This window comes from Hypanus sabinus, chromosome 9, assembly GCF_030144855.1.
Source record: "Hypanus sabinus isolate sHypSab1 chromosome 9, sHypSab1.hap1, whole genome shotgun sequence".
Taxonomy (NCBI): Eukaryota; Metazoa; Chordata; class Chondrichthyes; order Myliobatiformes; family Dasyatidae; genus Hypanus; species Hypanus sabinus.
This window is the reverse complement of record NC_082714.1, coordinates 130585044-130598269: the sequence shown is the minus strand read 5'-3', so window position 1 is coordinate 130598269 and position 13226 is coordinate 130585044. Positions and strand designations below refer to the sequence as shown.

The window sequence follows — 13226 nt, the reverse complement described above, 5'->3', positions numbered from 1 at the left end:
ACAGCTACAGAGGAAGTACAGTGGAAATAAATAACAGGTGCAAAATCATAACAAGTTAACTTCATTTTGATCCCACTGTAAGTACATTCATTTAAGGTACCATTCATTGTAAACCAATAGAATTAGTTGTCTATGTTCATATTTACTAACTTTGCATGAGCAAAGAGTTTCCAATCAACACTATCGATTGTAAGTTGTGCTCTCCCAATTGACAGGAACAATTGGGTCAAAAGCCTTAGCTACTGTCTTAGCATTGCTTAGAATTAGGCAATAAAATAGACTTCCTGCATGTTACACCCCTGGTGTTTATGGCAATAATGATAAGGTCCTCCATCTCTGATGGCGCCAGTTCAGTTGCTTCCTTTTAGTCCTCGCTACCGTCAGCATGCAAGTCCCAGGTGAAGACTCAGGAATACCATTTCACTCTTCATTGATGTTTCCATAACAATTTTGTTTTACCAGACAGAGTTGTTAACCCTGGGCTGAACCCCTGAATCTGGTGGACCACTGTTAGACTGTCCTCCACCCCTTAACTTGTTTGGCATGGGTGACCCTACCAAGTACCAAAGCATAAAGTCCTGACTCCAGCCAACATAGCTCTCCGGGTCATTGAGGCACACAGCCTCCAAACCACAACAAGGTTCTGATCCTCTTGGAGGAATGAAATAGAGAAATGTCACAAACAGACATTTGTAAACTGAACTTTTTCTTCTGCATCAATCCTGGGACTATATAGAGTTGATTATTTACAATAAGCGGAAATGCTCAGCTTTATTGTTTTTAAGGATTCAACTATCTTGTTGCTATGGTGATGTTGAGAGCTAAACCATTGAAATGTTTGAGATAGTTCTTGAACAGCAGGACTTTTATGTTTTAAGATCCAAGTTTATTTTCACATGTACATTGAAGCATGCAGTGAAATGTTCCATTTGCATTAACGACTAACACTTCCAAGGATGTGCTTGGGACAGCTCGCAAGTGTCACCACACATTTTGCCATCAATGTATCATGCCCACTAAACTCAGCAGAACAACATAGAACACGACAAGCAACAAACAAGCACAGCAAAATCAAGCCCCGCTCTTCACTTCCATCCACGCACATACACAGTCCTTTAACTCCAAGGCAGATCCCTAACACCAGCCTCCGACAGACATAGACTCTGGTTTGCAAACATTGGGCTTCGGCCTCACCAGCAGACTCACAGAGGTTCACAGGCTCAGCAACGATCCCAGGACCCACTGATCACCGAGCATCAGGACTCGAGATCTGGAATCGCTGACAGCGGAAACCTGAACACCAGGCATCAAATTCCAGTTTCACAGATTCGCTAGCCTAAGGGGCTATCAGAACTCACACCTCCTGCCTACACTGAAAGAGCCAACAGCTCGCTGACCTGGGGTGATGAGGGATTGGGGGAGATCTTTGTCCACTCTCTGCTGGTCCAGTGTCCATCATTCAACCACAGATGTCCCATGTCTGTGTTGCTAGTCTTCAATTTCAGAGTGGAGTCTTAAATTCCAGCCTGATCGCTAATTCCCCAGAACCCTATTCCTATTACCCTAACCTGACCCCGATCTCCCCTCTTTGTCAAACCATCCTGATGAAATGAAAAAAAATATTAAAAATTAAACAATTAAAACATTTAAAAAACAATTAAATTTGAGCTGTGAGTCAGTGGAGGTTGATGGGAGTATAATTAATTCACATTAATACCTCAAATCTATGCTTTGGCCTCAAATATAAACTAATTAAACATAAAGAATACATTTTAAAAATGTTAACTCTTCATCCAAATTATCCGTCTGCCAAGTGTCAGCTACCAAGCACCAGAGTGTTAGAGTAAAAGTCTGATAGTCCAATTCCCTTGGGTCTTTGGTAGTGCTGGCCTGTCAGATTTCCTGAGCTACTGGATAATCCTTTTAATACTGCAGCCAAATTTTAATTCACTTATCTTGAGATGATGCAGAGTAATATAATAAGCTTTCCAGACAATGAGCGGTGGTTAAAGGGAGTACAGGAAACAGGGCCTAGTCTGTTTGGAGCAAGCATGGGGAAGAAGGCCCTGTGAATTTACAGAGACTGCAGGAAAAGGAGCTCCAGTTAGTTTTAGAAGGAAACATAGGAACAAGTCTCCGGTGGGTGATTCACTCCTCACAACCTCCTTTAGAGAAGTAGGAAAAGAGTAAGTGTTTAAATTAAAGCATTTAGATTCGTTGAGCACTACCATCCAGAAATAGACTCTTTGATGCATCTAGTCCATGCTGAACTATAATTTTGTCTAGTCCCATTGGCTCCCACCTGGACCAAAGGCCTCCTAACCCTCCTAACTTCCCTTAAATGTTGAAATCGAATCCGCACCCATAATTTCAGCAGGAAGCTCATTCCACCCCTGCAGAACCCTCTGAGTGAAAAAGTTCCCACTCAGGTTGCCCTTAAATGTTTCACTTTCACCCTTAACATATCACCTGCAGTTCTAGTCTCACTGAAACTCAGTGGAAAAAGCCTGCTTAATCCCATTTAAAGAGCCAGATTGGAGTGATCACCACAGTAACCTCAACTCCTGGGACTGGAGATAGTCATGTTTTCTGAGAGTGTAACTGGATCTGTTATTACATGTTCAATGTGCCAACTGGCATAAATGCTGTGGTTTTAAATTTTAATGCAATGGGATTGGCTGAAAAGTCTAGGATTTGTGTAAATGATACCAAAGATTGATTGCAGTGGAAGTTCAACAGCTTGATCCTGGGATGAGGAATTATTAGACGAGGAAGGATTAAACACACTGGAGTTTAAAAGTTAAAAAGAAAGAAGCATTGATATCATCTAGATTTATAAATTTTAATGGTATTTGACAGGATAAGGACATTATTTTCTTTGGACAGGGTGATAGAACCAGTTGTCACACTCACCAAATGATGGGTGTGTTATTCAGGACTAAAATGAGAATTCATTCAGAATGTAGTGACACTTTATAATTTCCTGCACAGGATAGCTCTGGAAGCTCAGAGTAAATCCAAGAAAGAAATTAATAAATTGATGAATATTTGGATACAATGGGAGAACAGAGGCATTATAGAGATAGTATAGGAAAGGGGTACTGAGGTAAAATATGTGACATGATTTCATTGAATAATGGAGCAGAAAATAGAAAAAATGATCTTTCTAACTGCTTATGCATTTTAGAGTACATGAAGTTTTGCCCAAAGCATCAAAAATTCTCCAGTAAAAGTAGACAGCAACACCTCTGCTGTGTTAATTTTAAAGACTGCTACTCCCATGAGGTTGCATCCTCAACCCCCTACTGCCTGTACACTCATGACTGCATGAACTGATTCTGCTCGAACTCCTTCTGTAAGTTTACAAATGATACTACAATAGTGAGCCACAGCTCAGACAACAACAAGTTGGAGTACAGGAAGGAGATTGACTTTAGGAAGGACGGGCGTTCATGATGCACATGCTGCTGCCTTCATCAATGGTTGAGAGCTTCAATTTGCTAGGAATGAATATCAACAATAGCTTGTCCTAGTCCAACCATGTTGAGGTCATAGCAAAAAAAGCTCTGGAAGCTAAAGACATTTGTCTGTCAATTCTTATCAATTTTAAATGATACACCATAGAAAGCATTTTATGAAGATGATGTATCATCACTTGGTATGACAACTGCTCAGTCCATGACCACAAGCAACCACACAGGGTTGTGGACACAGCGCAGCACATCACAGAAACCAGCCTGTCCTCCATTAACTGTGTCTGTACTCCTTGTTGCCTCAGCAATGCAAGCATGAACCTAGGCACTCCAGGTATTTTCTCTTCTCCCCTCTCTCATTGGACAGAAGATACAAAAGCATGTACCACCAGGCCCAAGGACAACTTCTATCCCACTGCTATAAGACCACTGAATGGTTTTCAAGTATGATCAAATGGACCCTTGACTTCACAGCTTGCTATGATCTTGCACTGTCTACCTACACATCACTTTCTCTGCACTTGTTACATTTTAATCTACAATATGTTATTGTTTTATCTTGTACTATCTTAATACACTGCGTAATGATCTGTACAAATGGTATGCAAGATAAATTTCTCCCTCAGTGCGTAACAACACACAATCCCAATGGTTAAGCACTGGACTCTCCTGGTTCTGCTTCCAGCACTTGCTTTGAATCCACTGGGTTTCCATATCTTACACTCACTTTAAATTTACCAGGTCCTGTTCCTGCATCCCTCCTGAGTTCAACTCACACGCTTCCTTTAAATTTGTCAGTATTCCAATTCCAGCATTCCCTTAAAAACATGTTTCCAGCACTCCAATTTTTTTTCCACTGAGGCCAACCTATCTGAATGTATCTGAAAATTACAGCAAAACAAGATGTTTGAAACAATTAATATAAATAGACTGTGAGTAATTGTATTATCATGATGATGTTTTCTAGCATTGTACAATTTCACCATTAAAAATCCTATTACAGGAGCTTGCCATAGCTCTCTGTTAGTTTATTGAGTTATAGAGTCCGACAGCAAGGAAACAATTTCTTCAGCCTAATGCTCCATGCTGATTTATTAAACTGTTTTCTGGGGAAAGAGGCTGATCATAAACATTTGAGTTTATGACACTGGATTCCTTATTCCACTACATAAATTTATTTTTTGTAATTCACATATCTTCTCTATGAAATTATCTAGCTTATAAATAATGACATTGTTTAAAACTGGATAAAATATAATTTGGCTTTGATGCTACTAGGAAATTATATGTGCAATAAGATGTAACAAATTTATCATTCTATCCAGAGACTTACATGTCAATTATTATGGTATACAAAGTATCATTTATTTCAGAGTATTATTTAACCATTTTTATGTGCATTAGAGTGAATGCAGGGAGATTTATTAAGAAGTTGCCTGCGATGGAACACTTCAGTTATCAGGAGACACTCAGTAGGATGGGTTTGTCATTTTCAGAGTAGAAGCGGCTGAGGGAAATTTGATAAGTAAATAGTGATGAACACTGGGTAGGCAGTAGGGAACATTACCCTCTAGTAGAAGTGTCTAAATTAGACGGCTTAGGGTAAATGTTTAGGTAACAGGGGTTAAAGTAAAGCAAATAGTTTGGGAAGACCCTAAGGAGGAGTTTTCTCACATAGATCATGGCAGGAATCTGGAACACATGGCCTGAAGAGAGTTAGTACAGGCAGGTATTCTGGCAAAATTTAAGAAGTGTCTACATGAGCACTTGGAGCACCAAGGCATATAGACCAAGTGCTGGTGTAAGGGATCAGAATTGGCTGTAGGTTGGAATGATGAACTGAGGAGACTGTCTGGTAGCTGCATGCCTTTATGACTATTTGACTAGGCTGCCCAGATAACTAACATGTTACATTATGTATTGAATTCAATAATAAAGTGGGATAAATTTGGTGGGTCATTTGAAAATGTTTTCTTATAGTAGGCATCAAAGTGATGAGAATATTCCAAGCGTTTGCCTTAATTTTTGCTTTTAACCACAGGAAAGGAGGCCAGGAAAAAAGTGACAATGCTTGGATGTTTAAGGATGAAAGAAAAAGAAAGAAGATACGAAAAATGCTGAAGAGACTGAGAAATAATGACACGTGCAGTATGCCTGGCCTTACTTGTTTCACACATGACAACCAGCACTGGCAGTCACCCCCATTCTGGACATGTAAGAGAACAATAGAGTAGATTGCAAGTTAAAATTGCATATGTAGAATCTGACCTACATAAATCAGACTTACATAATGAAGTCTACTAAGATTCTTGAAAAGTAACAGCAATACCAATTCTTGGTGTATTGCATTTTGAAAGTAGGATATCGAGATAACTATTTCACATATAAGGGAAAAGAGGTGTTGAACTATAGTGAGAAAGTTGTAAAAGTGGATCAAAATTATGGACAATGGATGCACTTTAGATGTTTCTGTAGCTGGTGAAAACAGAACACAATGTGAGAGCCATTTCAGAGTCACCCTATGTGTAGGGAATTGATGACGATAAATGCACAAGAAGAGCAAAGCTGGAGGATTGAAAAGCTTAGAAGAAAGTAGAGGGTTTGAAGGAGTTATATAGATTAAGTAAATTGAGGGAATTATGAAGATTTTGACAACTAAATGTTAGGAGGAGTAATATAGGATGAGACTCATTTACAAGAATGGTGAATGATGACTTAAATCAACATGGAGTTTTTAGTCATTTGGATTTCCTGTGAAATGTATCCCTGCAAATTGGAATTAAAGTCTATCCTATTGAGGGTATTAATGTACTTCAGTGACAGTGTTTTGTTTGTGAGTAAATAATAGCTAGACAGTCTAATATACAAATTCTACAACAGTAATTAAGAGGTTTGATCTGTCACCAATATTTGGAAAGTAATATTTTTCTTTTTGTAAATCAAATATCTTCTAGTGGGACCTTTCTGTGCATGCACCAGTGCAAATAACAACACCTACTGGTGCTTGAGGACATTCAATGAGACCCATAACTTCCTGTTCTGTGAGTTTGCGACTGGTTTCCTGGAGTATTTTGATCTCAACACAGACCCTTACCAGGTAAATTTAATCATTAGTTTTGGGAGAATACCGATCAGCTCTGCAATATTTTAAAAACAATTATTTTGCATAACTACAAGCTGGAAAGAAAATAGTTTGCCATCTCTTATCATTACCACTTAACTGTAGAATATTTACTAACAAATTACAACTAAATCAGTATTAATTGTTTATACATATAGCTCTGCAGCAGAACAAAATTCTTATAAATTCATGATATGCAAAGTGAACAAATCAGTAATTGCTATTAACAGGAAACTATTCTTATTATTGCTCCATTTATTGACACTAGTTCCATTGGTTCTATATTACAGAAAATTCTTTCAGCGTCACGCAGTCATGTTTGAGATGTTCTAATACACATTTTCAAATACATTCTACAGAATGCAAATGGTACTGCTGCAAACATTGAGCATTATGGGTATTTTTATATGAAGAAGGATCTGTTGAATCTCAATACCTTGCTAATTGAATCCTGTCCCCTCTATGTACTCCTTAATTATGCACACCATCTGGTGCTCCTTTCAAGTTTCTAATTACCTGTCTTGGGGTATGATCAGTAAACAATGTTAAACTTTTATAGAGCTTTGGCAGTGCCACAGTTGGAGTAATGAGAACAGTTTAATTATACAAATTATATAAAGATTCTGGGGAATGTTTTCCCAAAGTGATACCAGAACTATTCCTATATCTCTCTAGAATGATCGAGAAGATTGAATCTCTTTTCTTCAGAAAAACATCCAGGGAATATGCACGAACTTGACAGAGCAGAGACAGAGACTAGAACTAGGCAAAAGAATAAGATTCAACTTCAAAGTTCAAAGTTAATTTATTATCAAGTGTTACCCATATACATTCTACCCTGAGATTCATTTTCTTGCAGGGATTAACAGAGGGAGAAAAAGAAATACAATAGAATTTTATGAGAAACTATGCAGAAACAAACAAATACTGGGAAAAGCTAATGTGGAAAAGAATACAAACAATGCAAGTAAAGATAGTACTGATAATATGAGATGTAAAGAGCCCTTGAAAGTAAGTCTGTAGATTGTAGAATCAGTTCAGAGTGAATGATGTTATCCACCCTGGTTCAAGAGCCTGATGATTTTAGTAACAGCTCCCGAAGCTGGTGTGTTGAGACCTAATGCTTGTGTAGCTCCTGCCTGATGCCATAGTGAGAAGAGGGCAAAGCCTGGATGGTGGGGCAGATGGTGGACGCTGCTTTCCTGTGACAGTGCTCCAAGTAAATGTACTCAATGCTGGGCAGGAAAGTCATCAACAATCTAAAGGAAAATCCTGAGAATTTTTATTCATCAGAAGTTTTGACTGTGAACCAGATGTCACATAGAGCTGATGAGGAGAGTAACATTAACACATCCAAAGGAAGGATAGATAGGCACATGAAAAGAGAAGGTTATAGGAGAATATATTAGTGGGCAAAGGCTAATGTAGAACATTGACTTTGCCAAGGCCCTGTTATGTTGAGTGTCTGTGAACATTTTGCTTTAGGTTATCTGAGACATTGTGGTTGGCACAATCTGTTCCCATATAGTCACAACCAAAGAGCTACATAGCTAATGGCTGCTTCGCCACCTTCAGGACACAGATTCTAATAGAGTGAGAGGCAAGCATAAACCAGCGTTCACAGAAACTTTCTAACTGTTGGCACTGAAACAATTAGTGTTGGGCATTTAGTTGCATTAAGCTTGCTGTTGATTTGAAAATGCTTTGAACAACTATCTGTAAAACGCACTGAAGGCATCTTTTTATATTATAAACACTCAGTGGACTGTTCTAATGAAACTGACTAAGATTTCAGTGAGGCCCTCTTCTGATTGAGGTCAACAAGGGATGTTGCGTCCTAGCTGTCTAAATGATATGCAAGCCAGGACAGTAAACGGTTGCCCATGTAGCAGGCTTCTCATCTCCACACAGCTGATGAATCCAAAGGAACGGCAGACACCAATACATTTTGGCACCAGCACAATTGCAGGGGTTGCCAGTTAGTTTTGAACAAGATTTTTCCTTGGGATTTATTCCTGAAACCTTCCCTAAAGGTGGGTATAGCCGCAAGAGAGCAGAGGTTTGAGATCAGAGTTTTCCTTCACCTAGATGAACTGCCACCAACAGCTGACGAGCCTCATCTACTTGAAGCAACTGGCTTTAGGGCACCAGTAAAATGCCTTTGCCCCTTCACCTGTCGGGGGAACCGTTCTGCCAGGCTTAGCAGTTAAGCCATATATGGAGGCCAAAAGCTGAACTTGGTTGCCAGAGGCTATTGGAGATGTATGCCATTGGGAGAATTTAATAAGTAGTGAGAGCTTTCAGTAATAATATTCAAATAGTGATGGATAACATAATGGCCATTAGTCTGTCTTCTTCTTAACATATCTTTCCACCTCAAGAGTGGCTGACACTAACCAACATTGAAATGACACATATTACAGTAACTGTTGCAAAAATGCTTAGGTACAGGGATCAAACTTCTCTTTCAGCTTTGAGAGAAGCAGCAGAGTCATCAAGGTTTATAACACATCATCTCCATCTGCAAAACAACTGCTTTGCTCATTTGTGGATGACCATTAATCACTAATTAAGATTAAGAGAAAATGAATGACCATTTGTTACACAGTCACTCCCTTAAGTCTCACACACTACAGTTGCTTACTGTTTCTAAATGAGTACTTTTGAGCCATCCATCTTGGTTTGCCCTGACTCTTTGAGCTCAGACCATGCCAGCTTCCAAGGTGCTGCTTGATTACTGTGCCCCTTGTGAAGGTACAACAGAGCTGAAATGCCAAACGAAAAAAGAACAGTGTCAAGATTCAGTTTCTTTACAAAATCATCATTGCACAACCTGAAAACCACGGCCTGAAGAAAGGAAATAAGACTTTAAAATACACACAGAAAAATGAGTAACTCTTATATCAGTAGTGTGTGTAGGCCTCCGTTAGTCTCGATAGACCATGGATTTGCCCCTTGGAAAGTTTCCAGGGTGCAAGCCTGGGCAAGGTTTTTTTTTTATGGAAGACCGGCAGTTGCCCAAGCTGCAAGTCTCCCCTCTCCACGCCACTGATGTTGTCCAAGGGAAGGGCACTAGGACCCATACAGCTTGGCACCGATATCGTCGCAGAGCAATGTGTGGTTAAGTGCCTTGCTCAAGGACACACACACAGCCTCAGTCAAGGCTCAAACTAGCGACCTTCAGATCACTAGACAAACGCCATGCGCCAACTGATCAGTAATGTACTAGTATTGTAAAGAGTAAAATTAACACTGTAAACAGAGCATCACGCAAACTGACTGTATAGAAGGTGGAGGCTGATGCACTTCATTTGCATAATATAAGGTCTGTTCATGCTGTTTTAACAAACCAAACTGCACCATGGAAAATGTAGTCTGCCATTGAAGTATGGCTAATAATTCCTAAAAGCATAGAAACAGCATCTGTCCTCCAGGGCTAGATGGAATTTTAGCTTATCTGCCCTGAAGAGGACATCAAGGAAAATAATTTTAATGCATAAGAATTGATGTACCATTTAATCAAATTCCATATTTTGCACTTACAGCTGATGAATGCAGTGAACACATTAGATCGAGATGTTTTGAACCAACTGCATGTGCAGCTAATGGAATTACGAACCTGCCGTGGTTTTAAGAAATGTAACCCACGGACCAGGAATATGGACACAGGTAAGAATATCATACTCACTCATTATGGAGAATGGTAGATGTATAAATGTTGACTGCCAAATGTAATAACTTTTAATATCAAAATAATTATTTTTACATGCGAGCAAGTAACATTTTTATATGTTTATAATTTATGGATTGCGAGAGAAGTCTGATTAATAGTTCAATAAAAATATTAGATTCATCATGGGGCATATTAATTTTATAATGCAGTTCATTCAGAAATTAATATCCTTTTTAAAATTTAGGGTTGACCATTATGACTGAACAAAGCTCTGAGTTCATATCTGATATGTCATTAATATTGATTTTTATGGAGTATGGAACAACCCAAGGGCTGAGTTGTGTGTTATATATCTCTGCACTCTTTCAGTGAAGACATTAATACTGGTGGGAGCAGCTGGTCATTCAATTTGGACCTAAAACTGAAAGTTTGTGGGAAAATCCAATCTCATTCTAATAGTTCCTCCATTTTGTTTCGTTGCATGACAATGATTCTTCAAAAATACAAACTGAATTCTTTAAATTCAAGCAGCCTTGTGAATCACTTAAATAATTTCAAGACTTTTTCTTTGTTTAGGAGGAAAAGATGAAGAGAAGTTTGATCAATACAGGTAGCCATTTCATCTAATATTGTTTTTTATGCATTGGCAATGATATCAATTAACACAATAAAAGAAAGTTTATTCTTCATGAATATTTTTATTACAGTGGATTCTGGTTAACTAGGATACATCGGGACAAGTATATTTTGGCCCAATTAAGCATGGGCCCCAGTTTGCTGATCTTTCATGGAAATAGGTAAAAATGTACATTAAAAAAAGAAAAACCACAGTTTCACTGAGTAACAAATTATGTATTTAAATGAAATAGAGAACAAATTAGAACAGTACCAGTACTATGTCAGTACTATAAAACTGTGTACTATTCTTAATAGTTATCAATGGAAGAATTCATCCAGAGTACACTGCAAGTTCTCTAGGTTGACCGTAAATGAACAAAATCAGTGCAAATAATGAAATATCTTCATACAAAGCTTTTGATGATTGTATCCTCCAAATCTTCATTTTCATTGTAATATTCAAGATGATTGTAAATACCTTCAAATTCTGTGTTGTTCCTAACTTGTTGAAGTGTTTCATTTTCAGTCCCAGCTGTTCCTGGCATCTCTGAGCCTAAATGCTGAAACCCCAGAGAGCAAAACAGTTCTGAATTGTCTTGCTGCTTATTTCTCACTGACTATCAGTGACAAAAATCTCTGATAGTTGAGCAGAAGCATATGCAAGTGGTGGTATTTGAAAACTGTTCGCTCTATGCACAGTCGTGCCTAACACCTACACAACTGCATGCAACTGACTTTGCTTCAAAACTGTTTGGCGACAATCCCCTGCTGGAATTAAGCAGCATAGTGTCCCAAATAAATGAAGGGAATCCTCCTGACAATCTTCTCAATTAGGCTGTGTTCTTTAAAAGCTGTCCCAATTCAGTGGCTGGCCCGATTAACTGATGGCACAATTAATCAGAATCCACTGTATTAGTTCTAGTTTATTGTGGGTAGATAATCAGGAAATGACAAAATCATTGTATCTATGTTGAGAAAGAACTGAGCTATTAATGTGTAGCATGTCTGCATTGAGAGACAGTGTTTCAGGTCTATAACCTTTCATCAGAATATCGCTTTTCATGATCTCTCTTCAAAAGAGCCACACAGATTGTTTATGCATGGAAATGACAAAGTGGAATGATGTGGTAGGATAAGACTATAGGTACAGGCAGGTATCAGGAAATATGTACAGCATCCAGTTTTCAGCAGGTTTCTCTTCATAGTTTTTCATCCAGAAATTGAGTTTGCACTCAACATGCACAAACTCAATAATACTTCCATGTATGTTCCCCTTTTGAGTTCATGTTTCAAGATGCTAAGCATTATTATTTGTTTTTTGTTTTGCTGCTTAAAAAACAGGCAATATCAGCGTCGGAAATGGCCTAAAACGAAGAGACCAAACTCCAAGTCCCTGTGAGTTGTGCAAGAACGGCGTCAATAGATCTGCCTACAGCTCGGCAATCGCAGCAAACCACTTACTGCTTCTTGCATGCACAGCCACACTACTAATTCTCTGTGTTACTTCACAATAGCATGTCTGAAAAAGACTTCCTATATAATATGCACTTGGAGAGATTATTTCAAAGAAACAGTTACTCACACATGATTTCTATTTATCCATTTATATGAAGTCTTGTATTTGCCTCAGCATCTTGATATTGAGACAGGTGAAGCATTGTATTTGCATTTCATTTGCTCAGCTATTTTACTTGCAAAGAACAAATCTAAACTAAATAGGAAAGGAACATCTGAATCTAAATCTGAATCTGGAATATTAATATGCACAGCAAATGTGAAAAACTCTGTAATCAAAAAGTAGTGACTGGTTAACAATAAATGAACAAACTAAGAATGAAACTCATAGAACCACACTAAACAATTCAGGTCCAAAAAAATTCCAGGAAAATTTTTAAAAAGGCAGATGCTGGAAATCTGAAATAATAATAGAAAGTACTAGAATATTTCAGTAATCAGGATACATCAGTGGAAAAATAAACTGTTAGCTTTACAGATTGAAGGCCCTTCATCAGAAATAAGAAAGATGAAAATTCATCTATAGTTACTTTCTGTAACTATAGCTGGCATCTACCAGGACTACCTGTACCTTGGCTGTAACTTTGACTTTGCTTGGGCTTTCTTCTACTAAGAGAGGTAGTGGAGAGTAGGAAGTGCTGGAAGAACAAGTATAGAGAAGTCTGGGGTGTTTTGTCAAAGATGAGAAAGATTTATTAGAAGCTCTGGGAAGGAGCCCAACAATTTAGTGCCAGAAGGGTATTTCAAGTGTGTGCATTCTCTTCCATAAATTCCTTACTGCAAAGATGCTCCTCATCTCACAGATTGCTTCAGTATATATTTTATC

At 38.3% G+C, this 13226-nt stretch overlaps 1 protein-coding gene across 6 annotated transcripts in view; it reads left to right on the top strand.

Moving 5' to 3' along the window:
- The window catches only part of LOC132399808 (extracellular sulfatase Sulf-2-like), a 315476-nt gene that overhangs the window by 293074 nt on the left and 9176 nt on the right, over positions 1 to 13226 (top strand). For all 6 annotated transcript variants that reach the window (XM_059980581.1, XM_059980577.1, XM_059980578.1 and 3 more), the window contains 5 exons: positions 5515 to 5687; positions 6428 to 6570; positions 10140 to 10263; positions 10844 to 10877; positions 12227 to 12280. In XM_059980581.1, coding sequence (XP_059836564.1) covers positions 5515 to 5687; positions 6428 to 6570; positions 10140 to 10263; positions 10844 to 10877; positions 12227 to 12280 — 528 coding nt within the window. The remainder of the gene's footprint in view (positions 1 to 5514; positions 5688 to 6427; positions 6571 to 10139; positions 10264 to 10843; positions 10878 to 12226; positions 12281 to 13226) is intronic.